The sequence below is a fragment of the Recurvomyces mirabilis genome, assembly GCF_035927965.1.
Source record: "Recurvomyces mirabilis strain CCFEE 5264 chromosome Unknown scaffold_2, whole genome shotgun sequence".
Lineage (NCBI taxonomy): Eukaryota > Fungi > Ascomycota > Dothideomycetes > Mycosphaerellales > Teratosphaeriaceae > Recurvomyces > Recurvomyces mirabilis.
In genome coordinates, this window is record NW_027041936.1 from 173,662 (window position 1) to 200,304 (window position 26,643).

Sequence of the window (26,643 nt, forward strand, 5' to 3'; positions counted from 1 at the left end):
CAAGACGACGTAGTGGTCAACAAGCAGGTACTCGCCAATGCCTTCCTTCGAGTGGTTGATCTGCTGTGCCTTCACCATCGTCTAATCAGTTTGGCAATCGCATTGTTACATGCATTCTTGGTGGAAGTGTTTCATGTTTCTTCAAGCGCCATGTTTGCCGCCCTTGGCCCCCACATGTCCCCGCGACACGCGCTCATGACGTCGGCCAAGAAAGTTGCGAGATGAGGAAGGCATTGCAATAATGTACGTCCAATATCCATATTCCCAGATATCTCCTCCATCCGATTACATGTAGCAATACACAGCTCTTGTCTTCCTGCTGGTCGATGTCGAGTACCGTCTAGGTAGGCAGACACTTGAGAGGCGGAATTCCAAGCCAAAGCAACATCACGGAGCTTGGAAAGACACCTTATAGATGACATGCAGCTACGGTAGAGGTATCTTCTTGTCCAAATCCTCTCCTTGCTTCACTTCTGCCATCACACACAATCCATCATGGGCAACGCACCACCCCCAGACGAACCCCTCCTCAATGCCGACCCCATCAACCTAATGCGCGGCTGGCCCTCCAAATCCCTCCTCCCAGCAAACCTCATCTGCAACGCCGCAAATCAAGCCCTCGCAGACCCAACCACAGCAGCAACCGGCCTCCTCTACGGCCCCGACCCAGGCTACCAACCCTGCCGCTCAGCCATCGCAGCCTGGCTCACCTCCTTCTACCTCCCCAAGAACCCTATCTCCAGCGAACGAATATGCATTACAGGCGGCGCCAGCCAAAACCTAGGCTCCCTACTCAGTGTCTACACCGACCCGAGCTACACTCGCAATATCTGGATCGTTGCGCCGGCGTATATGCTCGCCTTTCGCGTATTCGAGGATGCTGGATTCGCGGGCAAAATGAGAGCTGTGCCCGAAGATGAAGAAGGGATAGATCTATCGTACCTACATGAAGAGCTCAAGAAGAGCAAAGATATGGACAAGGAGAATGGGCAGGAGGTACCACGATACAAGCTCAACAGACCCTGGGCCAAAATATACAAACACATCATCTACTGCGTCCCCACCTTTGCAAACCCCAGCTCGCGAACCATGAGCCTAGCCCACAGAACCGAACTAGTCAAGATGGCACGAGCACACGACGCCCTCATAATCTCAGACGACGTCTACGACTTCCTCCAATGGCCAGCAGATCTTCAAGAAGGCCAATCCCTCAAAACGATGAAAACCGCACATCTCCCAAGATTAGTCGACATCGACCGCGAGCTAGACGGCAACGCAGGAGACGGCTTCGGTAATACCTGCAGCAATGGCAGCTTCAGCAAGATCGTAGGGCCTGGCGTTCGCGTAGGATGGGTGGAGGGAACGGAGAAGTTCGCTTATGGCGTTAGTCAGTGGTAAGTCACACCCACAACCCTCGTCTCCTGTGCGACCCTACCTACCCACAATGCAGTACTGACGCAAAAGACTCATTAGCGGTACGACGGCCTCAGGCGGCGCACCTTCGCAACTAACATCCACCTACATCACTCTTCTCTTAACCTCAGGCGCATTGACGAATCATATCCAATTCATCCTCCGTCCAGCCTACGCCCTACGATACCGGATTTTACTAGAAGCCATAACCACACACCTCGTGCCCCTAGGCTTCAGCCTCCCGCAACCCAATCGCAAAGTGGTAGGAGGATACTTCGTCTGGCTGTCCCTGCCTCCTAAAATGAGTGCAGCAGAGCTCACGCAGAGGTGTAGGGAGGAGGAGAACGTGATAGTGGCACCAGGCACGATTTTCGAAGTTCCTGGTGATCGTGAGGGGAGGTTAGGATTCGATGGGCATGTGAGATTATGTTTTGCTTGGGAGGAGGAAATAAATTTGGCGCGGGGTGTGCGAGGGATGGCGAGGGTGGCTGGGGCTATGTTGGAGGAACTGAGTAGGGGAGGAGGCAGTGCACCTGGATTCGGTGATGGGCGTGAGATGGTAATGAACGAATTCAAGTAAGATTTGTTCCGTGTGCGACGCCGTGAAGGATCCTCTGGGAGAGATGCTATGGCGAGAGGCGATATCGTGGTGGCTTTGTCGAATGCGCAGCAGTGACGATGCAGGCACGTGCAATTGGCAGTGGTCCCAGGCTTCTGCTGCCTCTTACTGCGCTGAGCTGAAAGACGTCTTGCGTGGTGCACGCTCCTGTCAAAGCCATAGGTGTGCTCGAGCGGTCGGCGCGCTTGCTCGATATTTGAACCCACTCCGTCCATGGTGTTGGTGAATGATGGCATCAGATCGCATGATAGTGGCGAAGATCAATGCATTGCTGCATGGTTCGATATTGCGGTATCTCCTGTCGTTGAATGCCTACACGAGAGCTGTGGTCAAATGCCGCAACATGGGGTACGATGCTTTTGGTTGGGGAGTCCTCGCTGCGGCACATTGTCAATGGGTCTCGATCGCTGCCTGGTTCGAAGCTGTGCTAACACTCGTTGAGCACATATGGTACTTTTGAGTACCCACGCTGTGGCTGCCCGTGAAACTGCAGTGTGCTATATCATACTTTCTTGGCATACAGTCCTGCTATCTCGCGTTGGGCATTTACGCTCATGCGCGACGTCAATGCTGCGTTGTATAATGCTTGCATTTCCTCGCTTGCGTTTACGATATCGTCCTTTCGAACGCTGACGCTATAGTTGTGGCCAAAGCTGCCATATACAGTATCATGCGCGGTGGCTCAGACTGCGTTGCTGGTTTGCGTCGTAGGTGAACTTACGCCATACCCACAGTCAATGCTGCAATCTACGTTATCATGCTTGCAGCTCACCAGGTCGCGGTTATCGTCGGCTGCAGGTCCACCGCACCGTTGCTGCAGACCGCCGTGGCTTGAGAAATGGTCGGCAATAGTCCATGTATGGTATACGATAATCGCATCCATCAAGCAGAACAGGCTTGACAACAATGGCTGAACCATATCCAGACCTCGTGACAGCAGGAGTTCGCCTACAGCAGCAGACGTGCAACTGTGTCTCTGCCTAGCAAGGCTGTGCATGCATACCATTCGATAGTCAGCTGTAGAATGGCGTTCACTGGGAAAGGAAGGTGTCGTCGGGGTTGCATGAGATACCGGAGCATCTACCCGTAGCGGATGTCGTGCATGGCTTCTACATTGCTTCTCTGCATTTGTTTATTGCGGCCGAGGTACAGTAGTTGGTGCAGCATGCAGATCTCAGCGCTCGAAGCTTCCTGGTAGTGCATTTTGCGCAAAGATGAGGGGGGTGTGTAGATCGCGCCATGTATTGTCTGCCTGCTCATGTGTGTCGCGGTCTCTTCGGCAGGCTTGCTGGCGTCTTGGTGTGTGTCTTGATGATGCGTTTAGTTTGCCACGGATGCAGAGATGTGGTTGCGGCTGTGGTCTTGCTTTGCCTCTAACCACTTCCGTCCTCCTTGCCGGCATGTTCGACCTACCTGCAACTTCAGCCCGCTGCCAATCAGAAAGCTGCATCAACTCATCCACTGACTTCAACTCCAGGCCTCGGTAATGCCGTTCTTGCACGCCACAGCCATTCTCCTCAAGCTATCTCAGCAGGGGTACAGTCATTGTCGACATTGGCATCTGCTGCAGACATGACTGGTGCAACATCTACGGTCCTCGAGAATTGCGCTTTGACGAGAGCGATACGGGATGAAACGTAGCCGGCACTAAGAGATCTCGTAACACAGACCCCTCCGCACGATCAGACCCGTGTGAAGGCGGAGATTTATCTGTACCTGGAAACGAATGCTTCGGCAGCAGTGCGCCAAGGCCTAGATATTGCTTATCTCGTGCGCATCTGAGACTGCCGAAGGCCTGTCAAGAGATACACGCCTTATCTTTGCCTTTGCGCCGCCCATGCATGGCTTTGTAGTGAAATCCAGGATCCTGACATGCACTCAGTATCTGACACACTTTGGCCTCACCTGTCCGGCACGCCAACCTTGTCGAACAGTACCTCCCGAAGATGGCATTTGTGGGCTGTGAAGTCTTCTGGTACGGCTAAAGGACATCTGCCATGCAGTCGAAACCTACGAGGTATGTCAATGGTCTGAGATAAAGCATAGTCTACAGCGTACATTGTACCCACTAGTCTGATCTTAGAAGGAGCGAATAAGCTCCACGAAGTGTACAAGCTTCCCTTCTTCGCTACGGCTCGACACCCTGAGCAACGTCGATCTCCCTTGGCGGGCGCACCCACTCCCTGCTCTACACGGCCACCATACCTACACTGTCGTCACCAACGCATGAGGCTCGGCCAGTCCCGCCTCGGTCACCGTCTCATCTCTACGATTGGTCCAAGACTAATACAGCGAAGGCGCCCCCTTGATGGCGCGCCATGCAGAGGACATTCGCAAATGGCGTGGGTCAACCAATGCCACCACCGCATCCTCAAACACTTCGACCGCCGGACCATACTCTACCTGCCTGCTGCATGGAGCCGTCGACTCTAGCCTGGAACTACGTCTCGAGGGCCTGTGTCGATCTCATATGCACCGCTCGCCAGCTGCCATGTTGGGTAATCATCGTCCGTCAGGCTATGGACAACGAGCTATCGCCACTACCATGGCTGTGGTCACCTAAGACCAGCGTACGGAGAATGGATCAGCACGTGTATGGTCTCGCACGCCATTGTGTCCTTGTGACTGGCAATCGCTCTTTGATTGCTACCTCGCTGATCTTGCGGCAGTAGCGAGACTGATCGTCTCAAGGACATCAAGCCGACACATAAGTATCCTCACATCGCCGCTCCACAATTGCCTTTATTCTCATCCATCTCTCATTCTCCAGGACAACAGTGAAGGCTTGCCTTTGCCATATCAGATCTACTTTCGTTCTCCATCTCCTTCAACATGCAATACTCCCTCACAGCAGCCGCCCTTGTGGCGTCCGCCACTCTCTGCCTTGCGGCCCCAGCTGATATCAGCAAGCGCTCGAGCTTCGTCGTCGACCAAGTCGCTGCTGGCCAGGTACTCAAGAGCGGCCCGATTCAGATGATGCAAACCTACAATAAGTACGCCAAAGTTGGTGCCGTTGCACCTTCAGCTGTAGTCGATGCCGCTGCTGCCGCGAAGCAGAGCGGCAGCGTCTCTGCCAACCCAGAGCAGTACGACCAGAGCTACCTCTGCCCTGTATCTGTTGGTGGACAGACGCTCAACTTGGATTTCGATACTGGCAGTGCTGATCTGTAAGCCATCGACAGGTTGCACAAAATATGGATTCACGCTAACCTTGACTAGCTGGGTCTTCTCTACTTTGACCCCATCCAGCCAGTCTAGCGGACACGCCAAGTACAACCCAAGCACTTCTGGCACCAAGAAGAGCGGCTACACCTGGAAGATCAGCTACGGCGATGGCTCTGGTGCCGGCGGCACCGTCTACTCTGACAAGGTCGTCGTCGGTCCAGTGACTGCCACTTCCCAGGCCGTTGAGGCCGCCACCTCGGTCTCTGCTCAGTTCACCCAGGACACCGACAACGACGGTCTTCTCGGGCTGGCTTTCAGCAGCATCAACACCGTTCAGCCTCAGCAGCAGACTACCTTCTTCGACACCGTGAAGAGCTCTCTTGCCTCCCCTCTGTTCACTGCCGACCTAAAGCATGCTGCCGCTGGCTCGTACGGCTTCGGCTACATCGACAGCTCGAAGTACGTCGGAAGCATCACCTACGTGCCAGTATCCACTGCGAACGGCTTCTGGGAGTTCACTGCAGGCGCCTACGCCGTCGGCTCTGGCAGCTCCAGTGGCAGCATCGGCGACGCCATCGCTGACACTGGTACTTCACTCATGTACATCCCCACCGCTGCCGTCACCGCCTACTACAAACAAGTCTCCGGCGCCCAGAACAGCCAGAACGCCGGTGGCTACATCTTCCCCTGCAGCTCCACCCTGCCGAACTTCAAAGTCACCATCGGCGGCGCCACCTACACAGTCCCGGGCAGCTACATCAACTACGCACCCAACGGTGACGGCACCTGCTTCGGTGGCATCCAGGCGAACACTGGTATCGGTTTCACCATCTTCGGTGATGTTTTCCTCAAGGCTGTCTTTGCCGTCTTTGACCAGACTCAGAGCTCGCCACGCTTGGGTTTCGCGAACCAGTAGATTTCTGGTATGACGGCGATAGATGAATGTTGGTGGCACGGCATTGCATAGTTTTCGTATCTAGGGGCGATAGCACTAGATCTTCCGTATAGCAGGGCTGGGCTCTCGTATCATAATTTCACATCACTGTCATGCTTCACACCGCTTCCCCTTCCACTCATGTCAGGCATAGTGGACCTATCTGTCGAATCTCGCACCAGCTTGAGCGTCACATAGAAAACTTCTATGCAGCTCGTGGAAAGGAGGCTCACCGACGCAACTCTGCACTCCCCATCGTTCGGCCAGGTTGTGGATAAGTAGCATCCCTAGCACGAGACAGTCATGGTTGAGGCACACGATCCGTCAATTATTGCGTGCTTCCTGTGGAGTACGTCGGCTGTGGCCATGAGAGTACAATCACAGCTTACAAGCCTTCAACACCTACGACTCCTAGCAATGTCACCTTGTGCACGAAAGGTGTGCGCGTGACCGAACTACAGTCAATCACGGAGAAGCCGTACACACAGCATCCAAAGCTAGTATCTGGTGTTCATCGCTGGAGTGACGATCCCAATTGATAGACATGACTACACCGAAGCCAAATCAGCCACCTCCCACGAATCAATGTGTGTGGACGAGCAGCGCATCATGAAGTGTAGTGGTCACTACCACCAGCCTACCAGAAGACTTCTTCCAGAGAACGTTCTATACAAATTCGGTCAAAGCGTTGCCACATGATGGCACATGTCCGAGATGAGCTTGAGGTAGAGTCTTTGTCCCTTTGTCACAATTCTTGCGCGTGGCTGCTTGAATCCTCCCTGAGTGTCTTGGCCAACCACCAGCAGCGCTGAAGGATGGACGTTATCTCTGTCTTGGATGCATGCGAGCCACCGTATCTCCAGCAAAGTGTCGAGCCTTGATAATAGTGGAGGTCTGCCGTTGTGGTTGGCATTTGGGCGTTGCTGGAAGGGAAAGACTCGGCTACAGTATCGACTGCGCGCGACAATCCCTGCCCGCTTCTCTGCCGATCTGAAGCTTAGCTCACTTAGCCTGAACTCAGGGCGCGTGCGCCTTCCATCTGATCACCTACGCACCTGCCTTGGTAACAAGAAATATGCAAGACCAGCACGTTTGGAAGTGGAGCGGCCATCTAAACTGCGGCCAGTAGCTGTGTGAATCCCAGAGGTTGCGACGTGAGGTTGCGGCATCAAAACGTTTCACATCTTGGCTCGAACGAATGACAGCCAAAGGATTCGTTTTGACGGAGTGGCTTCGCGCCGCTTCCTTCGCTGGGGTCCACCTTCCGGCAAGGCTAACGAACCCTGCCACCGTGCCGATCAGGAACGAACCTCACGCAGTTCTTGTCGCACAATCAACTTCTTGGCATTCGTGAGAGGTCGGCAACGTTGTTTGTGGTGCAGCGTTGAAGATGCCGCGGCTTGGTTTCTTGTCCATGCTGGCGCCATCTCCGTCCGCAATTTGGTCCTGGGCGAATGGCCACGGTCACACGCTCCTTCAACGAAAGTTGGTGCGTTGGCTCGAGATGGCAGTCGTCCGGTTGTAGGTCTTTTGCCACAGCGCCCGGAGAGCGCATGCCACACCTGGGCAGAGTGGAGTGGCTCACGAGGTTGGCAACGCTGACCGTTGAGACAAAGAGGATGGTGGTGGCAAGACTGACTGACGAGATGTTTTCAGGATCATGCCACTTCTTAGTGTTGTAGTATGGTGTGCGCAGGTCAAACGGCCGAACATGTTACTGTATAAAGAAGCCAGGGTGCACTGGCCTGGCCTGGGGATACAGACCACATCGCAGTGGTGCATGCAAGCTGGAACCCGAGATATCTGAAACGGCGCAGGTTCACGAAGCAGGACAAGAGGATTGGACGACAACGAAACCTTAGCGTCGAATAGCGTTGTGAGTATCTCCCTCTCCTCGAAGAGAGCCTCAAAAGGATTGAAGGTCGCCCCAACCTCACATTCACTTCTGCATTCATCGCGTTCTGTTGCTATTGACTGAAGTTGCATTGTCGGCGGGGCTTCCCTTTATTCATTGTTCACAATTGCATTGTCCGCGTGCACCTCGCGCAAGCCATTCTTTAAGAAGATCCCACGCATCCCCAACTTCCACACAACCACCACCACCAAACGACACTCCTTCAACACCTCGTTCTCATTCCCCGACAGCAAACAATCTTTCTGCACTTGATCTCTGCGAGACTTGCAACCAACGCCAGTGCCGGCCACTGACATTTCGATCCTTCCAGTTTCAAGGTCACGACAACACAACAACAACATGCATTCTTTCACCAGGGCGCTGAGCGCCCTTCTTGCTTTGACAGCAACAACAACAACAGCACGTCCTACCGCGGATTCCACTGCGGCCTTGTCAACAAGGCAATCCAGCTCTAGCGGCTACTGGCTTGGCCAGTCTTCTTTCCACAAGAACGCTCCTGTATGGGGCAACAGCAACACGAACTACCCCATCTTCCGTGATGTGACCGACAGTCGATTCGGCGGAGGGGCCAGGGGTGACGGTGTCACTGATGACACTGCGGCCATTAACTTCGCCATCAACGCCACTCTCGGCAGCAACCAGAGATGTGGCGTTGGCTGCAACTCATCCACCATCTCGCCCGCCATTGTATACTTTCCTCCTGGCAAGTATCTCGTTAGTAGCCCTCTCCTCATGGACTACTACACGCAGCTTATCGGCGATGCGACCAATTTGCCACAAATCATCGCCAGCTCTGGCTTCCAAGGCATGGCCGTCCTCGACGCTGACCCCTATGGTGCTTACGGCAACAACTGGTTCATCAACCAAAACAACTTCTTCCGACAAGTCCGCAACTTCGTCATTGACATCACCCAATGGAACGGCGGTGCTACTGGTGCTGGTATTCACTGGCAGGTTGCTCAGGCTACCTCCCTCCAGAACATTGTTTTCGAGATGAGTACCTCTGCCAGCACACAGCAGCAGGGTATCTTCATGGACAATGGTAGCGGTGGCTTCATGAGTGACCTCGTCTTCAAAGGTGGCAAGTACGGTGCTTTCTTCGGCAACCAGCAATTCACCTCTCGCAACCTGACCTTCATTGGTTGCCAGACCGGTATCTACATGAACTGGAACTGGGGCTGGACTCTATCCGATATGACCTTCACTAACTGCGGCACCGGTATCGACATGTCTAACACACCGACCAACCAGACCGTTGGCTCCGTCGTCCTCAGCGACAGCACTTTCAGCGGTACTCAGTATGGTGTGCGATCTGCGTACTCCAAATCCAGCGACGTCCCCAAGTCTGGTGGTACTCTCATCATCGATAACGTTGACTTCGGCAGCGCAACAGCTGTTGTTGGCCCCACAAACGCCGTCATCGCACAGTCGATCGCATCAGGCTCGGCATGGGCTTCTGGCAATGTCTATGATCACTCCGGCACCGCGGCTATCACGCAGGGCCCGATCAAGTCTCCCGTCAAGAACCAGGCTCTTCTAAGCAACGGCAAGATCTTCGCCCGCTCCAAGCCCCAGTATGAGACTCAGCCTGCAAGCGCCTTCTCCAGCGCGCTTACCTACGGCTGCAAGGGTGATGCTACTACCGACGACACCCAGTGCATTCAGAAGTTCCTGAATGACGCCTCCAGCAAGAACCTGATCGCCTACTTCGATCACGCCGTCTATCTCGTCACCAGCACCATCACTGTCCCGAACAACATCCGCATCGTCGGTGAGATTTGGTCGACTATCTTGGCATCTGGTTTCACCGATGTCAACAGCCCCAAGCCTGTCTGGCAAGTTGGCTCTGGTAACGGCTCAACCGGTGCTGTGGAGATTAGCGACCTGCTATTCGAGATTAGAGGTCCGAATCCTGGCGCTATCATAATCCAATGGGAACTGAACTCGCCGGCCGGCAAGTCTGGCATGTGGGACACTCACGTCCGCATAGGTGGCTCGTACGGCTCGAATCTACTCCTGGCCGATTGCGCCAAGCAAGTCCAGAACCCAAGCGTCAACAACAAATGCCTTGGTGTTTTCTTGATGTTCTACGCCGCTCCTCAGTCCGGTGGTGTCTACCTTGAGAACACCTGGCACTGGGTGGCAGATCATGATATGGAAGATCCCCTGAACCAGCAAATCTCCGTCTACAGTGCTCGCGGCACGCTCATCCGCTCTTCTGGTCCGGTCTGGCTCTGGGGTACTTCCTCCGAGCACAGCATCTTCTACAACTACCAGATCGATGGCGCTTCTGCTGTCTTCGGCGGCTTCATGCAGTCTGAGACCCCCTACATGCAGCCGTACCCGCTTGCACCGGCACCATTCACGCCCAATGGCAACTATGACGACCCAACCTTCACTGTCTGCAATGGCGCGAACGCCAACAGCCTTGACTCTCCTTGCAAAGACGCTTGGGGTTTGCGTGTGCTCAACAGCCAAGGAATCCTCATCTACTCGCTCGGTTTCTACAGCTTCTTCAACGGCTACGAGCAAGACTGTCTCCTAAGTGGGAACTGCCAGCTTGACATGATTCATATCACCAACAGTCAGGTGGCAATGTATGCCGTCACTACCATCGGCACGGTCAAAATGCTCGTCGACGACAACGGCGTCACGATCAATGCCGCTGAAAACGCGGACGTCTACGGCGATACTTTCGCGGTGTACTATGCCGATACGTGAAGCGGCTCCTATTCACGTCCTTTCTCGATCTCAAGCTTTGTGCGATACATGATGAAAGACATCGAAGGCGTTTTTGCAGCTTCGCAAGATTCACGTTAGGGAACATGGCATTAGGGATACCCCAAGCATTGATGGAGGGCCACAATGCAATACCTCGGGCACTGCTCTTTCGAGCTGGCTCTGTAAGGCGCATGATAAATTGGCATGGCGTTGGGAGGGATTTTGTGGTTGCCTTTTGGCAGCTTTTGGGAACGCATAGTGCGCAGCAAATAGCTTGATGAGTAGACCCAGATGGTCTGCTCCAAGTGAGTCGTTATACTCAAATTTTCTTTCGTTTCTCACTTCTCGATCCTTTAGGGTTTCCCGTTCGCTTTCGCAGATCTGCTGAACAGAATGGTGTTGGACTTGGTGCCCGTGACATTATTATTATTATTGTTCTCACCATCGCGCATGACGTCGGCGATCAAGCTGCCACGTGCGCTCAGCTCTGTTCGGCCATTGGCGTAGAGGTACCTTTCGTATAACTTTGTCGAATATTCCTTCTGCAGGTACCAGCCGTTCGCGTGGAATCAGCATCGCAGCAGATTCGTGGAAACACTGCAGAGTTGCACCACTAATGCCTCGCTTGGCCAAGATGGGCCATCAGGCTGTACGATCTGGGAAGGTGAGTTTTGATAGAAAGCTTGGTGAGTGAGTACTTGATGATATCTCTTCTGTCTCGCCCTCGGCCTTCCTACTGTATCACTATTGCGCAGCGTTGTTGTCAATATGTACGGCTCTACTACCCTCGCCGCAGGTGCGATGCTCCTCGCTTCTGGAGCCCAGGCGATCAACATCACATCTGGGTACATCAACTATACGACTGTTGCTGGGTACTTCTTACAGGATGTTGCCAGTACTAACGCCTCAACATTTGACTATGTAAGTCGCATGATACTGAAGTAAGACAACTTCTTCGGCTAACAAGTCATCGGCAAGACTGCGACCAACTTCGGCCTTATCAACCAGACCTACTCCGGCACCACGAGCTCGACTGCCAACCTCACGCAATGGCAGCAATTCCAGGCTCAGGTCGCGGCGTTGAACGCTGCCGCGCCTCTCAATACTGTCTACAAGGTGCTGTTCATGGGGAGACACGGCGAAGGATACCACAATGCTGCTGAGACATTCTACGTAAGACACCACTAGGGCGACGTTGTGGTTGGATACAAGCATTGCCAAGGACAAGAGCTAGTCCAGGCAGTCCGAGACGCCACTGAGAGGGTCCTTACGCCGGAGGATCTGCCAGCAATGCTTGCTCCAGTCGCAACGGAAGCTCCCCGTCTGCCAAGAAACGAGTTAATCAGATATCTATAGGGTACCCCGGCATGGAACTGCTATTGGGCTGAGCTAAATGGCAATGCTACGGCCACTTGGTACGATGCCGACTTGACCCCAAACGGCATCAACCAGGCTATCATCGCGCACAACTTCTGGCAGCACGAGATTGCCGTTCAGAAGATCCCACAGCCGCAGTCTTATTACTCTTCGCCTCTTACTCGCTGCCTGAAGACCACCAATCTCACCTTCAACGGCATCCCAACGCCGGAGTACTACCCATTCGTCCCTACCGTCAAGGAACTCTTGCGTGAGGGCATCTCCATCCATACCTGCGACCACCGCCGCAATCGCACTTACATCCACAACCTCTTCTCAACCTGGGATGTCAGCGACCTTGGCGAGTACGACACCATTTGGAACGGTGTCTCTGCCGAGACCAATGATGCCCAAGATGCTCGTAGCAAGAAGGTTCTTGATTCGATCTTCGGCACTGATGACCACACCTGGCTCTCCATCACATCCCACTCTGGTGAAATCGGCAGCATCCTTCGTGTCGTTGGTCACCGCTCGTTCTCCCTTAACACTGGCGCCGTAATCCCCGTTCTGGTCAAGGCACAATTCCTGCCTTCCGGCCCAGCACCAAGCAGCCCTGCATACACTGTCAGCACTCACTGCGCAAACCCACCAGTGACTAGCATCGCCAGCTTGGCTCAAGGCTGTGTTTGTAGCGGGACAGCCGTTGGTGGCATCACGACACCCATCTACAATATTTCCAGCGACTACCCATCTGGAGCGGGTTTCCAGGCCACCGACCTGAACACGCCCACTGTACTTGCGAGCGCGACCGCCACTGCTACCGCCACGGGAGGTGCGAGCGGCAGCTCCAGCAGCAGCTTTTCTACCAGCTCCAGCAAGAGTTCGAGCGCATCAACCTCGGCAAGTATCACTGCTAGCGCGAGCACCAGCTCCAGCCGCCCATATGGACCACCGGGCTACAATCCGTGGTCATCTAGCTATGGCTGGTGGTAGGCGAGCACGAAATTTGTAGACATGCACAGCAAATAGTCCGTGTATAGTCAGTTCTTCGTACAAATTGCTTGCGACCATCTCTTTGCATATTGGCGTTGTGCTACGCACCCATCTTGGGCAGGGATTCCTCTGGTTTGCTTACCATACCATTGATCGCTGCAGAGTCTGCCACCTTGCGCAACGGCCAGATCATGAATAAAGATGTTTCAGCAATCGCTCTCGATCAATTGTAGCGCCTCGACTTCAAGCAACCACTCGACTTCGACTATTTCGGTCTCGTATTTGAAGGTCACAGACGACGCAGGTGGTACAATACTATCAAAATGCCTCTGGGTATAAACGCTCCATGACTGTGCAAATCACCAACACCTTCTTGGTCTGATCAACATCACGACACAATTCGTGAGATCCCTATCAGTGCTTTCAAAGCCTCTGGTCGTTGCCAAGAGTCAGCACAACCCACGCCACCGCCCCAACCTCATCCTTCAAAGGCGTCCAATGCAACGAGAACCTTTCGAAACCCATGTACGGCTTGGCGCACAGCTTCAACTCAACACTGACAGGCTGACCAGTCTTAAGCGCTGCCTTCACCGCTGACTTAAAGTCCCAGCTGAGTGACCCTGATGCACAATGAAGCCCAAGATATTTGAAGGCATCGGTGCCGATGGCCTGGGGTACGTAGGGAGTCCGTGATTTGACGGGAAAGAGCATATCGATCACGCCGCCTGACACGAAGCTGATTAGGAAGCTGCTGTAGTTGATGATGATGTACTACTTGTAATCAGCGCTTGAAATTTCACATATTGCGAGCATAAACTCACATTCGAGTAGGCTGTATAGAACGCATCGAGCTGGTTCGCAAGCGGCATTTCTGACAGCTTATGCAACAAGCAACCTTCCATCCCAGGAGTCGCGGCCTGCACGGTCAGCTTGCTACTAAGGAGAGCGTTGAGCACAGTACGACTTCGGGAGGGCTTGGCAGTAACGGGTCTTCCCATGTCTTTCTCCACTACCCACCCTCTCTTCAGCTCCGTCGGTTCTCCCAATATTCGCAGAACATCGGATGTGCTGTGGATCGCGGTCGAGCAGTTGACCTGGCCCCCAAGGAAAAACGCTACCTTCCCCTGACCGTCGTATAGTGGCGTAGTATATAGCAGGTTCTAGAAGGGCTCGCCATTCTTCTTGTGATTGAGCAGAAGCTCCACTGATTCATGCCGCTTGTCAATAGAGTCTTTCAAACGTTTCACAGCAGCTCGTTCAGTGTGTCGGCCTTGTAGAAAGCGGCAATTGCGAGGTATGATCTCGTTACGTTGGTAGCCAGTGACTTTCACGAAGCCGTCCGATGCGAACATGATTGGATTGTCCGCGCGCGAAGGATCAGTTAGCACAAAACAATCACCCAGTCCAGCATATTTGCCGCGATCACCTCCGAGCGCTTTGGCAGCACTAACACTCATCTGGTACCGTACAAAGTTGGGATAGATGTCAGTATAGACTAGTCTCTCAATGTCGGTCTGAGCTGTGCTGAAGATTGCCTCCATAGCCGGGATGGTGCTGGTGAGGGCAGACTTCATTTCTTTGTTCACCTGCAGGAGGACACTCTCAGCCACATTAATCTGCGTTGGCGCACTGCTGGCAATGAAATCTTTGTGGATCTCATACACTGCTTTCGAGACATCTGCCAAGAGGGACTGGTACTTGGTGACTCTGTCCAAAAACTCCAGGTTCTCGCCACAGAGTCGTGACTGGGCAAATCGGAGAAGTTGGTGAGCAATGGTTGGGTTGTGGAGGACTGTCTGGAACACGGTCTGGCCGAAGAACTCAGGCATGCGCGAGCCAGTCGACACCTGTTGATGTGGAGGGGTAGAGAGAGAAGTAGCCTCTGACATAGAGGTCATAGACGGTGCGAGACCGCGCTTCAGATCCGACCCAGGATAGAGTACTGAAGGCCTCTCACGCTCTGGTGTTTCAAGGTCCATTTGTGCGATGTTCAGTGTGGGCTCAGACGTTCCTTCCGTACTCGTAATCGTAGCATTGTCGTCTTCTGTCGTCGCTGCAAACCCAATGATGTGGCTTGAGGACCTCGTGCGTACATCGTCTCCAGGGAGCTCAGAGACGCCTGGCGAACGAGAGATTTCGTCGCGAATAAAAGTCGGTTGCCGGTGGCTTGCCAAGTCTATCGTTATAGGCATCTCGCCACTCTCCTCGCTGATTGGCTGTATATCGGAAGCGTCAATGGGCGAATGTGGGTTTACCAAGGTTGAAGTAGAATTGTTTCCTGATGATGAAGTGGGTGATCGAATCATGGAGGCGCGTCGCACAGAGAAGTTTGGGACATCTCTGGCGGTACCATAGTCTCGGGATGTCCGAAGCGAGCCCATGAGGAAGGCGTATCTCGGTTGGCCCAGTCCAGTATGAGGACCGAAGGAAAGCGCTACTGATCCTTCGATGACCTTCCAGCTATGCTGCAAAGCTTGGAATACTGCGGAATGCTGGTTTCCTGGGATGAGACTCTGGTACGACGAACGAACGCCACCAAGACGGTGGAAGGAGTTGGCCGGCGACCCTTAGAAGCGGGCGTTCATCAGATCGAAGTGACCATACGGTAGGTCTCTCAAGACGCAGGAACAGGCATAGTGCCGTGCGGGCAGAGGACATGGCTAGAGTATGCATATCGAGCAGGGATGTGGGGCCATCGTGCAGCAGCCAACGGATCGATAACGGCTACACTACATGAACGGCATATGAGATAGCGCTCGCGTTGTAGGTAGTACATGCGGGGTTTCTGTTAGCATAGCTCCTAGTCAATTATTGTGTATCTCGTACGCTAGGCACAGAGTCATTCTCGCAGGAGCTTTAAGTGCAGAGGATCCGAATGTGGCATCGCTGGTGTGCCGTGCTGCAGTAGCGGATTGGGCAAGGAGAAATCTCCACAACCTGGTTGATGGACTAGGGCCACGTCGGAGAGATCCCCGTCCAGGCGGATCGCTTTGATATCGTCGATACAACACTATCTCATTTAAGCCACGGCAAATGCATCGCGTGCACATCAATCAAAACGTGGACATGGACCGTGCCGCTAATCCGTACCAATTCTTGACGCTGGCGATCGATGCCGTTGGATTCCGGGTACATGTAGGATCATTGTTGCTAAGACTTCGACGCTTGCACCCTACCAGCGAGCCTCTACGTATTGATGACCACCTGCACGTTATGGACGTACTGCCGTCAATTGCGATGATGCACCCTGCAATACATTGGGGTAGACTGAGCGCGACATGCGATCGACGGCTGGTGTCAACAGGTGCAACTTTAAAGACACGCCAGTCTATTGAGCGTAATGATATGCTTGGTCACAGGCACACCGTGGCGCAATCTTCGACATCAATAATAATAATGTCGTGATTAGTGTGTCAGGAACTGGTTTTGCCCATTCCGACGAGGCAAAACTCAGCGGGCGTTTCTGTAGCGGGGAAAGCTCATCTAATCATCAGCTTCACCATGTTGTGAGCTTACTTCCACTTCTACATTCTTGCAAACACACCCAAAATGCCGCAAAAGATCAAACTCGCTGTCTCTCAATCTTACACCCTCCCTACTCTACGCGAAACACTTGATCATCTAGCCTCCGTCACCAAATCTGCAGCTTCACAAGGTGTCGATCTCATCCTATTCCCAGAAGCATATCTCGGCGGCTATCCTCGTACTTGTGACTTTGGAGCTACTGTTGGCTCAAGGAAGGATGCTGGGAGGGAGCAGTTTTTGAACTACTTCAAGGCATGTGTAGACCTTGGTGACACACCGCCAGGCGCTGGCGACGAATGGCTGGATCGAAAGCTTCCAGTTGCCAAAGGTGACGAGTACAGAGGCGATGGCACAAGGGAGTTCTTGGAAAGAGTAGCGAGGGAGACTGGTGTTTTCGTTGTGACAGGCATGGTGGAGAAAGCTGGTGGAAGCCTCTACTGTGCTGTTGTATACGTCTGCCCAAGGTTGGGTGTGCTTGGCAAGAGACGCAAGGTCATGCCCACTGGTTCTGAACGATTAGTGTGGGCTCAAGGATCGCCGAGCACGCTCAAGGCTATAACGACGAAGGTCAAAGGCGTCAAGATCACTATGGCTGCGGCCATTTGCTGGGAGAATATGATGCCTCTGCTACGATACAGCCTCTACAGTCAGAACGTCAATCTATGGTTAGCACCGACAGCCGACGCAAGAGATACCTGGTTACCGCTCATGCGCACTGTTGGTAACGAGGGACGATGTTTCGTCCTTAGCGCAATTTCATGCGTCAAGAGGAAGAATCTGCCAGGTTGGATCACTGGTTCGCAACCCGCAGGCTCCGTCAAAGAACAGCCCGCCATGGCCAATGGTCCAGCATCAAGTTCAGGTAAATCACCACCAAAAGCCGGTCGAAGGCGATCCACCCTCACTGTTCAAGCGGACACACACTCACTTGTGCTACCCGCCGCAGATGAGTCGGCTGCTGACTCGAGCTCTGCTATCGCCGAAGAAAGTGCTGACAGTTCACAAGATCAAGGTAACGAAGACTTCGTGTGTCGTGGTGGTTCATGCATCGTAGGTCCGTTTGGGAACATTGTCAAGGAGCCGATGTGGGAAGTGGAGGATGGTGAGCTGTTGGTATGCGAGGCTGATTTCGAAGACTGTGAACGTGGAAGACTGGATCTTGATGTTGCTGGAAGCTATTCAAGGAATGATGCTTTCAAGCTCACTGTGGCAGGCCTCGATATCAACCCTCCACCGTGAAGGTCAGGCAGTAAGCACAAGTCATTGCAAGCGATCCCTCTATCAATAAATGGCCGCCCCAGCCTACGCCTCACCAATTTCCGCCAAGTGTGCACCAACACTCGAATAGCACCATAGCTCGCTTCATTCCCCTTCGTCATCCGTCACCCAAGCACTCTCGCCGCCTTCACTCATGACTTGCGATGCACGCTTCGGTGTGCGACGGCCTGCGCCGATTGACAGATTGTAGCGCGACCGCAGATCCGAGACATGGCGCTTGTGGCGAAGACTGCTTTGATTGCTCTTGGTGGTGCCGAGATTGGGACTGTCGAAACCCCCAACGTCACTGGAGTCCTTGCCGGCATGTTCGGCCTCTAGTGCATCAGAAGCAGCATTTGCCTCTGCGAACACACTAGCGAACGATGCCACACTGTTGCGCCTCAAAAGCATGGCGTGCGCTTTCTTCATCAAGCTCTCGATGCTGAGGACGCTGAACTCGCGCTTCTTGCCCTCGCGGATATGGTGTTGGGTGCCGGCTTCAGTGACGTCGGAATTGCTGACTGCGCGGATGGTTTGTTTGGACGGGATTGGACGCTTCTCCTCTTCCTTGGCCTCGGAGTTCGCGATGGAGATTGCTTGGCTGGCTTCGCGAAGATCAAGAGATGGATCACGACTGATGGTGTAATGGCGTGTATGCCCGGAATGCTTTGATTGCTGCTTTTCGAAGAGGTGGGGTCGGCTACGCAGCGATGGGAGGCAGAAGACCATTTTGGCGGATGTTGTTCTCTGAGAATGTGGCAATGCTGCGGCCGTTGCTTCTTGCATTGGTCAAAGACTGTGTATCCTCGATTTGAAGATTACTGCTCGGACCCACTTTTGCAGCTTCCCGATTGAACGGCCATGAAACAATCACGCGAAGCTGAAGCGGACTAGGCTTCCAAGCCCTCGGTACACTCATTCGACTATCCTTCACTCACAAGGCACTCTTGGAGTAGCGCGAAGGAAAGGCTGTTTCCTGGACCTTCGAGATCAACCACGGTGACTTTCGGGCGCAGCTGGGACGACAGAATTGGCATATCAAATTTCAGTTTACAACCACATGAGGGAAGTTGTTCAATCGCTCACTCTGGATTTCGACATGTACAACTACATATGTGCCACCGCGCCAAGTCCCATGTTGACAGCTTATCCTGCCCTGCGCTTAGAGCCAAAGTCATCGCCAGCGGTCACATAGTCAACTCTCGCTTTCAATCTAGCACTTCACACAACCAAGTCCGCCATGTCATGTCCAATCATCTGTGCAACTGCCGAGAAGTGCAATGGACCTCCATCTTGCGAACCATCCTGTACCATATCGCCCCCCACACTCTCCCTCTTCCATTCTGTCTCACGACCTCAGGCGTCAGTCATCTCAACATCACTGCCTTTCCTGCTCCCAGCCGCCTTCGTCACGCTCCTCGTCGGCTGCTTCCGAGCGCCAGCAACAGGCACCGCTTTCGTCTTTGGGCGCTTGAAACCACCTACTGGCCCACTCGCTTGCCCTCCACTTGCCTTCGGCTTCTGCTCAAGCATTTGCCTCGCATGCTTCGCCTCGAAGGTATGACCTTGGTGGACATGAGACTTGCCCTTATCTGCACAGTTCTCGCAGCAGTCGAAGTCGGGGCAGTCCTTGCATGCGTAGTGAAGGCCGACGATCTTGGCATTGCAGAAGTCACACTCGACGATGCTCTCGTCCCAATTCGCCTTGGTACGGAGGCGCCTTCACAGCTGCCGACGGGGTCGTGTTGTTGGCGAGGACAGTATCCATGATGGCGGTATTGAAACCGTGCTTGGTCTTGGTCTTACTGGGCTTGCCGATCCGAGTCTTCTGGCCGACGATCTTTTCAAGCACGACGCCTTTATTCTTCTCCTGCTGTCGAGTAGTAAAGCGAAGAGTCTTGCTGTCTTTCGTTGCATCGTCATCGCTTCCACCGAACAGCTCTTGATCGAGCTTCGTCGCCGCCTCGACCGCTGCAGCGTACGCGTCATTCGCAGCTTTGACCGTGATCGGATCACCGTTCGCTTTCTGCAGCGCAATTCGACGCTTCATTGCCGGACCTGTGTGGTACTGAAGCTGATCAGCAGCCCTCTGATGAGCTGCTGTCTTGCCCTCGTCCTTGATATTGCGCATGGTCTTGGTATGTAGGATGCTTTCGGCCAGTACAGATTTGAAGACGTTGTCGCAAGAAACGCACAAGAATTCTTCGTCGCCATCCTGGTAGCGATCGAAGTCCGCTTGCAGAGCATGGTGGCCGCGTTCACCCTCGTACTCCTCTGGGCTGAACTCGCCTTTGCCAACACATTTCGGGTGAAAGTAGTTAGCACAGTCGGTGCACTGGACCATGTGGCTGTCGGCCGGCGAGCCGCATGTGCAATGAAGCTCGATCACTTCATCATCATCCTGCTCCGCCTGGTCATCACCTACATCCTGCTCGTCACGGTCTTCTGCTGCATAGAAGCCATTCCTGTTGCTGTTCAGGCGAGCTCTTCCATCAGCAGCATTCTCCGAGGTGACGTTGTTCTCCTCGTCCTTCATCTCAGCTTGCATACTGTCAGGTATGGTGTATTCGAAGAGATGCTGCTCACGGATCTTACCACCGTACGAGTGCGGTGGCTCTTTCCTCGGCCTCGAATCAGCCAGCTCAGCATGGGCAAACTGCCTCTTGCGCCTCTCTTCTTCTGGCATCGCGAAGAGCTTGTCGCTGCCATCGATCTTGAGCGCGCGCGAGAGGCGGTCGACGTAGTAGGTGGTGTTCGCCCGCGCCTTTACTGGCTTACGGACCTTGATATCGCCACCCTTGTAGCTCTTGTTGAACACCGCGCCCAGCTTCTTCTCCTTCTGGACGCACTGTCGATGCTCACACGCGAAGCTGCCGTGGCTTTTAGTTTTGGACTCAGCATTGTCGCTCAAGCGACAGCTGCGATTACATGCCCGTGGCGTAGCGGTGACGTGTCGATGGCCGCACGTCAAAATGTGGACTAGAGCGTTATGGGCGTGGTCTTCGAAGCACGCTGTTGGCGGCTGCTCGTCGTTGGGGTCGAGCTTGCGATGATCATATTGCGGTCCTCTTCTGAATACATTGTCGGGCATGTCACCAAGTCCAGGCTCAGCTTTCACAAACAACGGCTCTTCTTCTTGCTGTGTTGACTTATTGGCTCGCTTCCCTCGAACAAGACGAGCCGACGCTATGCTGACTGCCGATGTAGCAAGCGCATGTTCCGATCCAGCCGACTTCCTCGACTGCAGCGTAGCTGGGCTGGGTGACCTTGAGAATATCTCCTTCACTGGCTGATAGGATGCGGCATTAGCTGGCTTCAGCTCTGCTGCAGGGTGCATTGCCAAGGTCGTCGTGTCTCCGGTACCGAGCTCAGGCAGCTCGAACTGCCGGACATACTCATCCATATCCACCTCTTTCTTCACCTCCACGCCGTCATCCTCTGGATATACATGGCCCGCCTGGGCGAGATCGTCGTCACTGTCGATGTAGATATAGTCGTCCTCGTTTTGCGGGAGAGACGCAGCTGCTGGTGAAGCCGGGTTGGTCAGATACACGCCCTGCCAATCATCCTCGCCATCGTCGGGGACCAGACCAGGCGTAGACAGGAGCGTGGTCGGCTCTTGCTTCGGCTGTGAGTTAGTCAGTGCCAAGAGAAGTCCCGGCGGTGTGCGCAGTCGTGAAGTAGCTGTATCGTCAACCCTGTTGCTATCCATGGCGCGTAGGAGTCGAGGACTTCTCGCAAGAACTGCGCCGTATCTTCTTGCTTGCTACACTCTAGAAGCCAATCGAATCTGGATGGGTTCGTGATAGGGGGAATATCTGTTCGCGATGTGATCAGTCAACAATGATCTTGTGCAAGACGACGTTTTGTGTATGCGATGGCAAAGCAAGTTAGTGGCAGTGGCAGCGGCGGGTCCAGCTTTCGTAGTCGAGTATCCGACGTGGGAGTCCAAGGCAGCGATGTTTCTCGAATTCCTAGATGTAAAGGTGATTTTGCAAACACGTGATGCGGAACTTGTGAATGGTGTGCATGTGACACGAAGGTGTTGATAAACAAAAATCTACGTCATGTTTTTGTGGAGACGCTAGCTTCACCGAATTGGGAAGGAACGGCATATTCACCTGACCTGTTGCGATCGTTGGTCTTCGACTCGCCCTGCGCGGAATGATGGTGGCTCAAGCTTTGCAGTCAAGCCGTAGAGTAGGGGTCGACTAGCACCCATGGTGAGATCGTTGGAATGGTAGCGTTGGTCAGCTTCTGGCTTGCGGCTGAGAAGTGGGAGGATATACACATTGGTTTTGCTTGGAAGAAGACATTCGAACAGATGAGAGAGAGGGCATCGTTGAGAGCTGTTGTACAGATGTGGTCGGCCACTGGACGCAGCAGAGTCCGGAACTTCTGAGGACTTGGATCCCTTTATGTGTTCGATGACGATCGCCTGAACGGCCTCGCCTGGTGGACTCGCAACAGCATCTGGCGTAGTGCTGCCTCAAACTACACAATCGCCGCGTTTTGAATCAGACTCGAACGATATCTTTGTCTGGAGGTCTTACTTCTTTGTCTGTGTCACCAGTAAGTGTACGAGGGCTTGTCTTGGTGGGTTCGGACTCAGCCAGCATGTCTCACCCTGGAGGTATACCTCGCTGCATACAGTATGCTAAGCTCATGAGTCCTCATTTGCGAAGGACAGTCAGAGCTGTAAGAGTGTTGTCGATTCAGAACTGTCGCATCAATACACTCATAGGTATTCCCGTCACACCTACCTCATCATGGCGCTCAGCAACAACATGAAAGATCGGACCCGGACAACGGATGGCGGCCGCAAGATGTCGAGGAGATCCTCCAGAGTACCACAGATACCTCGCCCGAGAACGGACCTCACTCACAGCGGGAAGCGGCAACATGTTGTCCTTCAAAGAAAAGCCAAAGAGAGGATTCATTTCGCCAGCGCCGGTGCTCATGATTCTGCCGTGGATTTGACCACCAGCTCAAGTGCCGGATCCGCTCGCTTGTCACCGTCAGCGGCAATGCTCACGTCTTCAGAGCGATCCAAGTCGGGCGGAATCAACCTTAGTCCAATTTGCAGGATACCGTCGCCAGCAAACTCAAGTCCGTGGTCATCTCCACGAAGATACACTCCGATAACCCTAAGTAGTGCGAGCTCAGTCTGCTCCGATGAGCGTTGCTACGGACCGAGCGCTACCGGCAGCTCCCAGGAACCCAGACGAGAGTCCAGTAAGGATGACCAGACATCTTCGAGTGCGAAGAGAGCAACTGAGTTGCGAGATCTTTCAGCAGGCGAGATGGCAGAGCGCCGAAGGAGAGCAGCAAGTCATGTTGTGGAGTATAAAGGAGCACAGCTATGTGAGCCATGCACTGAGAAAGCCCTTACTCATGACCTCACTTGCGGCCATCGAATCATGACTAGAGAGCCTCGAATGTGTGCGAATAATTGTGTTCACAACGACTCGACGATGGCGAATCCGCGAGCCAGAGACGAGTCCTTGGCATGTTCAAGCTGCAGATTAGGTACGAGACGACCACGCAGAAACTCCAAGCTGCCTGATGAAGAAATTCAGGAGCGTAAGAGGACTCAGCATCGTGTGACTGCCAGGAGTGAAGGTCGAGGGAAGTCTGGCAAGAGATGGAAGCTAGGTACTCTGCTTCTCAGACCGATTCTGCTTCAACGGATCTTGCGAGAAGGCGGATGGGATGTTTCGCCAACCGCTGCTGAATGGGAGTACAGACTGTCGCAGGCCGATGTCTCGGGCATGACGGAGAAGCAAAGGGGATGGCGACAGCGTATGCGGAGATCTTTCGAGGCAGGACAATCTGGTGTTCATGTTCATGGTGGCGCAACAGGTGAAGTCGTTCTAAGAAAGTCGTCAGCACGATGATCAGCATTTGGCGTCGACTTGCACACTGTTGAGCTTATTCCATCACACGAAACATAAAATCATAGATTCACGATAACACATTATCACAGTGACCATGATCGAGGTAGAGTTCTCATCAGAGATGGTGCCTGACAAGGCTGAGCACGATAGATCTGCGCCACTCAGGTTTTGCCCCGCTGACGATATGTGACGACAACATATTTTCCAGAGACATTGGCATTAGGAAATCGTCGCGGGCACACGATCATTTCTGTGTATCTTATCTCTCTAGACATTAGTTCGACTATTGCGAATACCACATTTTCGCCACATACATCGATCAAAACACAACCACAATGGCAAGCAACGATAAGACAGGCTCGGCCAACGCCAACGTCGATGCTCTCCAAGGCCAGCAGCAGAGCGGTGCCAGCGGCGAGTTCCACAGTAAAGTCGGCCGTGATGAGCCAATGCAGACGTCTGGCGTATGTCCATTGTAGTGAAGTTGTTTTGTCGAGTGCATAGACTAACACAATCGACAGCACAAGCCCGGTGTCAACGTAGGCAACGACACCGTACCCGAGTTCAGCGCCCAGACCCTCCCAGCCGGCACAGCACCAAAGGACTCCACCTTTCAGCCCAACCCCGTTGACACCGTCCCACCAACCCAGCAATCGCGAGACAATAGCTCGATCGAAGGCGATGCCGAGCAAGCATCCGCACTCGACTTCCCAGGTGGTGCGACCTCAGGCTCCGTGAACACAGGTCTAGGCAAGCCAGTGCAAGGCCAGTCGAGTAGCGAACTTCGTCATGATAAGAGTAGTGGAACTGGGTTGGATGGGATCAAGTCTGGTGCTCAAGGCAAAACTGTTGACCCGCATCTGCCGGAGAATGCCAACCAGCGGGCGTTGGACAGTGATGTGGCGCAGACTGGCCGTGGTAACATCGGCGGTGCTGCGGCGCAGGATAGAGAGCCCGAGACTGCTAGCGGCGTGGCTGCTGAGGCGTCCAAGTCGAGGAACTAAATTTAATGTCGTGGATAGGGGTTGTAAATATATGAATCAGCAATAAGCTGAGAGTGGCACGAATATCATGTCTCGTCCCCAAACCCGCTCCACTCGTCGTCTTCTGCCTCCCTATCGCGTGTTTCATGATCGCCATGGGCATTTCCTTCCCGACCGATCTCGACATCTCGTGCAAACCCGACAACAAAGAACCCCATCGTGCCCTCCTCACTCCCCTTCTCGCACCGTATACACGCCTCCGCCACTTCTTCGGCATCGATCCCACACGCTGCTTCTCTGAATACCTCCAGCTTAGCCGAACACGCAGCTTTCCAACCCCTCTTCTTCCACTTCTGCATGCCATCCACCTGCTCACTCCTCCTCAACACTCGCCATCCACCCTGACGAGCTTCATCCGATAGTAAAGCTTCTATAGCCACATTCTCGTTTTCCTCCGGATGAATCGAACAGGTTGAGTAGCTAATCCGAGTGGCGGCCGGGAAGCGCATAGCATGTAATAACAGACGAAGCTGGAAAGCAGATAAGTTGTCCAGACGCGCTTTTAGCTTGTCAGATGACTCCTCAGCTTCCTGCGGCAGCTCTTCTTCGACAGCAGTGATGTCTATCGCCGCTGGCTGCGGCTTTGCACTACGCTTTCGCTTTTTGCCTCTAGGCTCTGGCTCCGATGCTGTAATGCTCGGCAAATGCACCGTGATTGCTCCTTCGTCCCGACCTACGATTCCGCTGCCTGAGCAGCTCGGATCGAGCAACAAGGAAGTTACGTTTGCGTACTTCTTGTTGTCTGGATTGAGCTTTGTAAAGTCCTGCTTTGCCATTACTTTGATAACGTCGTTCCCTCCAGCAAGCTTGACCATCTTTTCGAGTGTCAGCGATCGAACATCGTTCTTTTCACAAGCTATCACTCGGCTTCCCTCCTTTCGATCAGGCTGTGACTCGTGCAAGATAGCTGCCAGATGGGTGGTCTTGTTTCCGGGTGCAGCACAAGCATCCACCACATCTCCAGATGTTGCTGCAGGGTCCAGAAGATAAGCTGGAAAGCACGAAGCTTTGTCTTGAAGTATGAGTTGACCATTACGGTAAGCTTGAGTGGTCGTGATATCGATACCTGATGGGATTGCTATGAGATTCGGGACATGCTCGTCGAGATGTAACAGCTTCTTACTTGAGCCTCTGAGTTCCAGTAAAGTAGAAGTTCGGATGTAAGCAGCAAATGTCGAAACCATCTGCTCGTCGACTGTCGTCCTCAACGTGTTAACCCGGACCCAGCGAGGATGCCACGAGCCACTCAGACCTCCTCCCTCCCCATTACCATTACCATCACCCACCATCTCCACCCCCCCATCCCTTACCCCATCAACCCTCGCCGTCAACACCTCAAGACTCGCACAACCCCTTCTCAACCTCGCCTTAGTCAATTCAGCCGACAACCTCGCCTTATGTTTCGTTACAGCTACACACAACCCATGACTAGCAGGCAGCGCCACGCCCCTCTTAGCAAGAAACAAATCATGCACCAACACCAGCGCCAAAACCGGCGTCAATGCCCTTTCGACCTTCAAAATCCCACTGCGCTCCACGACTTCTGATAATACTGCGCTCCATTTCGCCGCCTCGGTACTGAGCGCGAATAGAGTTTTCTGGTCACTTTTCCAGGATTTATTAGTGTAGACGAGAGATTTGACAGAGGTCTTTTTGGTACGGGATTCAATGAGGATCTTGGCTGCTTCGTGGTAGAGCGACATCGAGAGATGTAGCTTCAGAAGGAGGTGTGGTTGTGGTTGTAGAGGAGAAATCGATCTAGCTTTAAGCCGGTCCACGCTAGCGACTGTCTCGCTTTCGGACTC

At 53.6% G+C, this 26,643-nt stretch overlaps 11 protein-coding genes across 11 annotated transcripts; 6 read left to right on the forward strand and 5 right to left on the reverse strand.

Annotated features, from left to right (window-relative positions):
* Window positions 1–495: 495 nt before the first annotated feature.
* Window positions 496–1,993, forward strand: YEY2 (Valine--pyruvate aminotransferase; the record flags this gene model as incomplete). Its single annotated transcript, XM_064833507.1, has 2 exons — window positions 496–1,394; window positions 1,474–1,993. The coding sequence occupies 2 exons, from the start codon at window positions 496–498 to the stop codon at window positions 1,991–1,993; spliced, it is 1,419 nt and encodes a 472-aa protein (XP_064698468.1).
* Window positions 1,994–4,864: 2,871 nt separating this feature from the next.
* On the forward strand, window positions 4,865–6,113 carry LTS14_000797 (uncharacterized protein; the record flags this gene model as incomplete). The annotated part of the gene is made up of 2 exons (XM_064833508.1): window positions 4,865–5,199; window positions 5,282–6,113. The coding sequence occupies 2 exons, from the start codon at window positions 4,865–4,867 to the stop codon at window positions 6,111–6,113; spliced, it is 1,167 nt and encodes a 388-aa protein (XP_064698469.1).
* Window positions 6,114–8,385: 2,272 nt separating this feature from the next.
* LTS14_000798 (uncharacterized protein) lies at window positions 8,386–10,767 on the forward strand (the record flags this gene model as incomplete). Its single annotated transcript, XM_064833509.1, has 2 exons — window positions 8,386–8,760; window positions 8,797–10,767. The coding sequence occupies 2 exons, from the start codon at window positions 8,386–8,388 to the stop codon at window positions 10,765–10,767; spliced, it is 2,346 nt and encodes a 781-aa protein (XP_064698470.1).
* A 768-nt stretch (window positions 10,768–11,535) lies between these two features.
* Window positions 11,536–13,116, forward strand: PMU1_1 (putative phosphoglycerate mutase pmu1; the record flags this gene model as incomplete). Its single annotated transcript, XM_064833510.1, has 3 exons — window positions 11,536–11,688; window positions 11,746–11,940; window positions 12,124–13,116. The coding sequence occupies 3 exons, from the start codon at window positions 11,536–11,538 to the stop codon at window positions 13,114–13,116; spliced, it is 1,341 nt and encodes a 446-aa protein (XP_064698471.1).
* Window positions 13,117–13,539: 423 nt separating this feature from the next.
* Window positions 13,540–13,985, reverse strand: LTS14_000800 (uncharacterized protein; the record flags this gene model as incomplete). The annotated part of the gene is made up of 2 exons (XM_064833511.1): window positions 13,540–13,887; window positions 13,938–13,985. The coding sequence occupies 2 exons, from the start codon at window positions 13,983–13,985 to the stop codon at window positions 13,540–13,542; spliced, it is 396 nt and encodes a 131-aa protein (XP_064698472.1).
* A 291-nt stretch (window positions 13,986–14,276) lies between these two features.
* On the reverse strand, window positions 14,277–15,497 carry LTS14_000801 (uncharacterized protein; the record flags this gene model as incomplete). The annotated part of the gene is made up of 1 exon (XM_064833512.1): window positions 14,277–15,497. The coding sequence occupies one exon, from the start codon at window positions 15,495–15,497 to the stop codon at window positions 14,277–14,279; it is 1,221 nt and encodes a 406-aa protein (XP_064698473.1).
* Window positions 15,498–16,665: 1,168 nt separating this feature from the next.
* Window positions 16,666–17,880, forward strand: LTS14_000802 (uncharacterized protein; the record flags this gene model as incomplete). Its single annotated transcript, XM_064833513.1, has 2 exons — window positions 16,666–17,503; window positions 17,588–17,880. 2 exons carry the CDS (start codon window positions 16,666–16,668, stop codon window positions 17,878–17,880), a joined length of 1,131 nt encoding a protein of 376 aa, XP_064698474.1.
* Window positions 17,881–18,003: 123 nt separating this feature from the next.
* On the reverse strand, window positions 18,004–18,627 carry LTS14_000803 (uncharacterized protein; the record flags this gene model as incomplete). The annotated part of the gene is made up of 1 exon (XM_064833514.1): window positions 18,004–18,627. The coding sequence occupies one exon, from the start codon at window positions 18,625–18,627 to the stop codon at window positions 18,004–18,006; it is 624 nt and encodes a 207-aa protein (XP_064698475.1).
* A 943-nt stretch (window positions 18,628–19,570) lies between these two features.
* LTS14_000804 (uncharacterized protein) lies at window positions 19,571–22,120 on the reverse strand (the record flags this gene model as incomplete). The annotated part of the gene is made up of 2 exons (XM_064833515.1): window positions 19,571–21,526; window positions 22,025–22,120. The coding sequence occupies 2 exons, from the start codon at window positions 22,118–22,120 to the stop codon at window positions 19,571–19,573; spliced, it is 2,052 nt and encodes a 683-aa protein (XP_064698476.1).
* A 2,010-nt stretch (window positions 22,121–24,130) lies between these two features.
* On the forward strand, window positions 24,131–24,799 carry LTS14_000805 (uncharacterized protein; the record flags this gene model as incomplete). Its single annotated transcript, XM_064833516.1, has 2 exons — window positions 24,131–24,259; window positions 24,317–24,799. 2 exons carry the CDS (start codon window positions 24,131–24,133, stop codon window positions 24,797–24,799), a joined length of 612 nt encoding a protein of 203 aa, XP_064698477.1.
* A 65-nt stretch (window positions 24,800–24,864) lies between these two features.
* On the reverse strand, window positions 24,865–26,541 carry LTS14_000806 (uncharacterized protein; the record flags this gene model as incomplete). Its single annotated transcript, XM_064833517.1, has 1 exon — window positions 24,865–26,541. The coding sequence occupies one exon, from the start codon at window positions 26,539–26,541 to the stop codon at window positions 24,865–24,867; it is 1,677 nt and encodes a 558-aa protein (XP_064698478.1).
* Window positions 26,542–26,643: the final 102 nt, after the last annotated feature.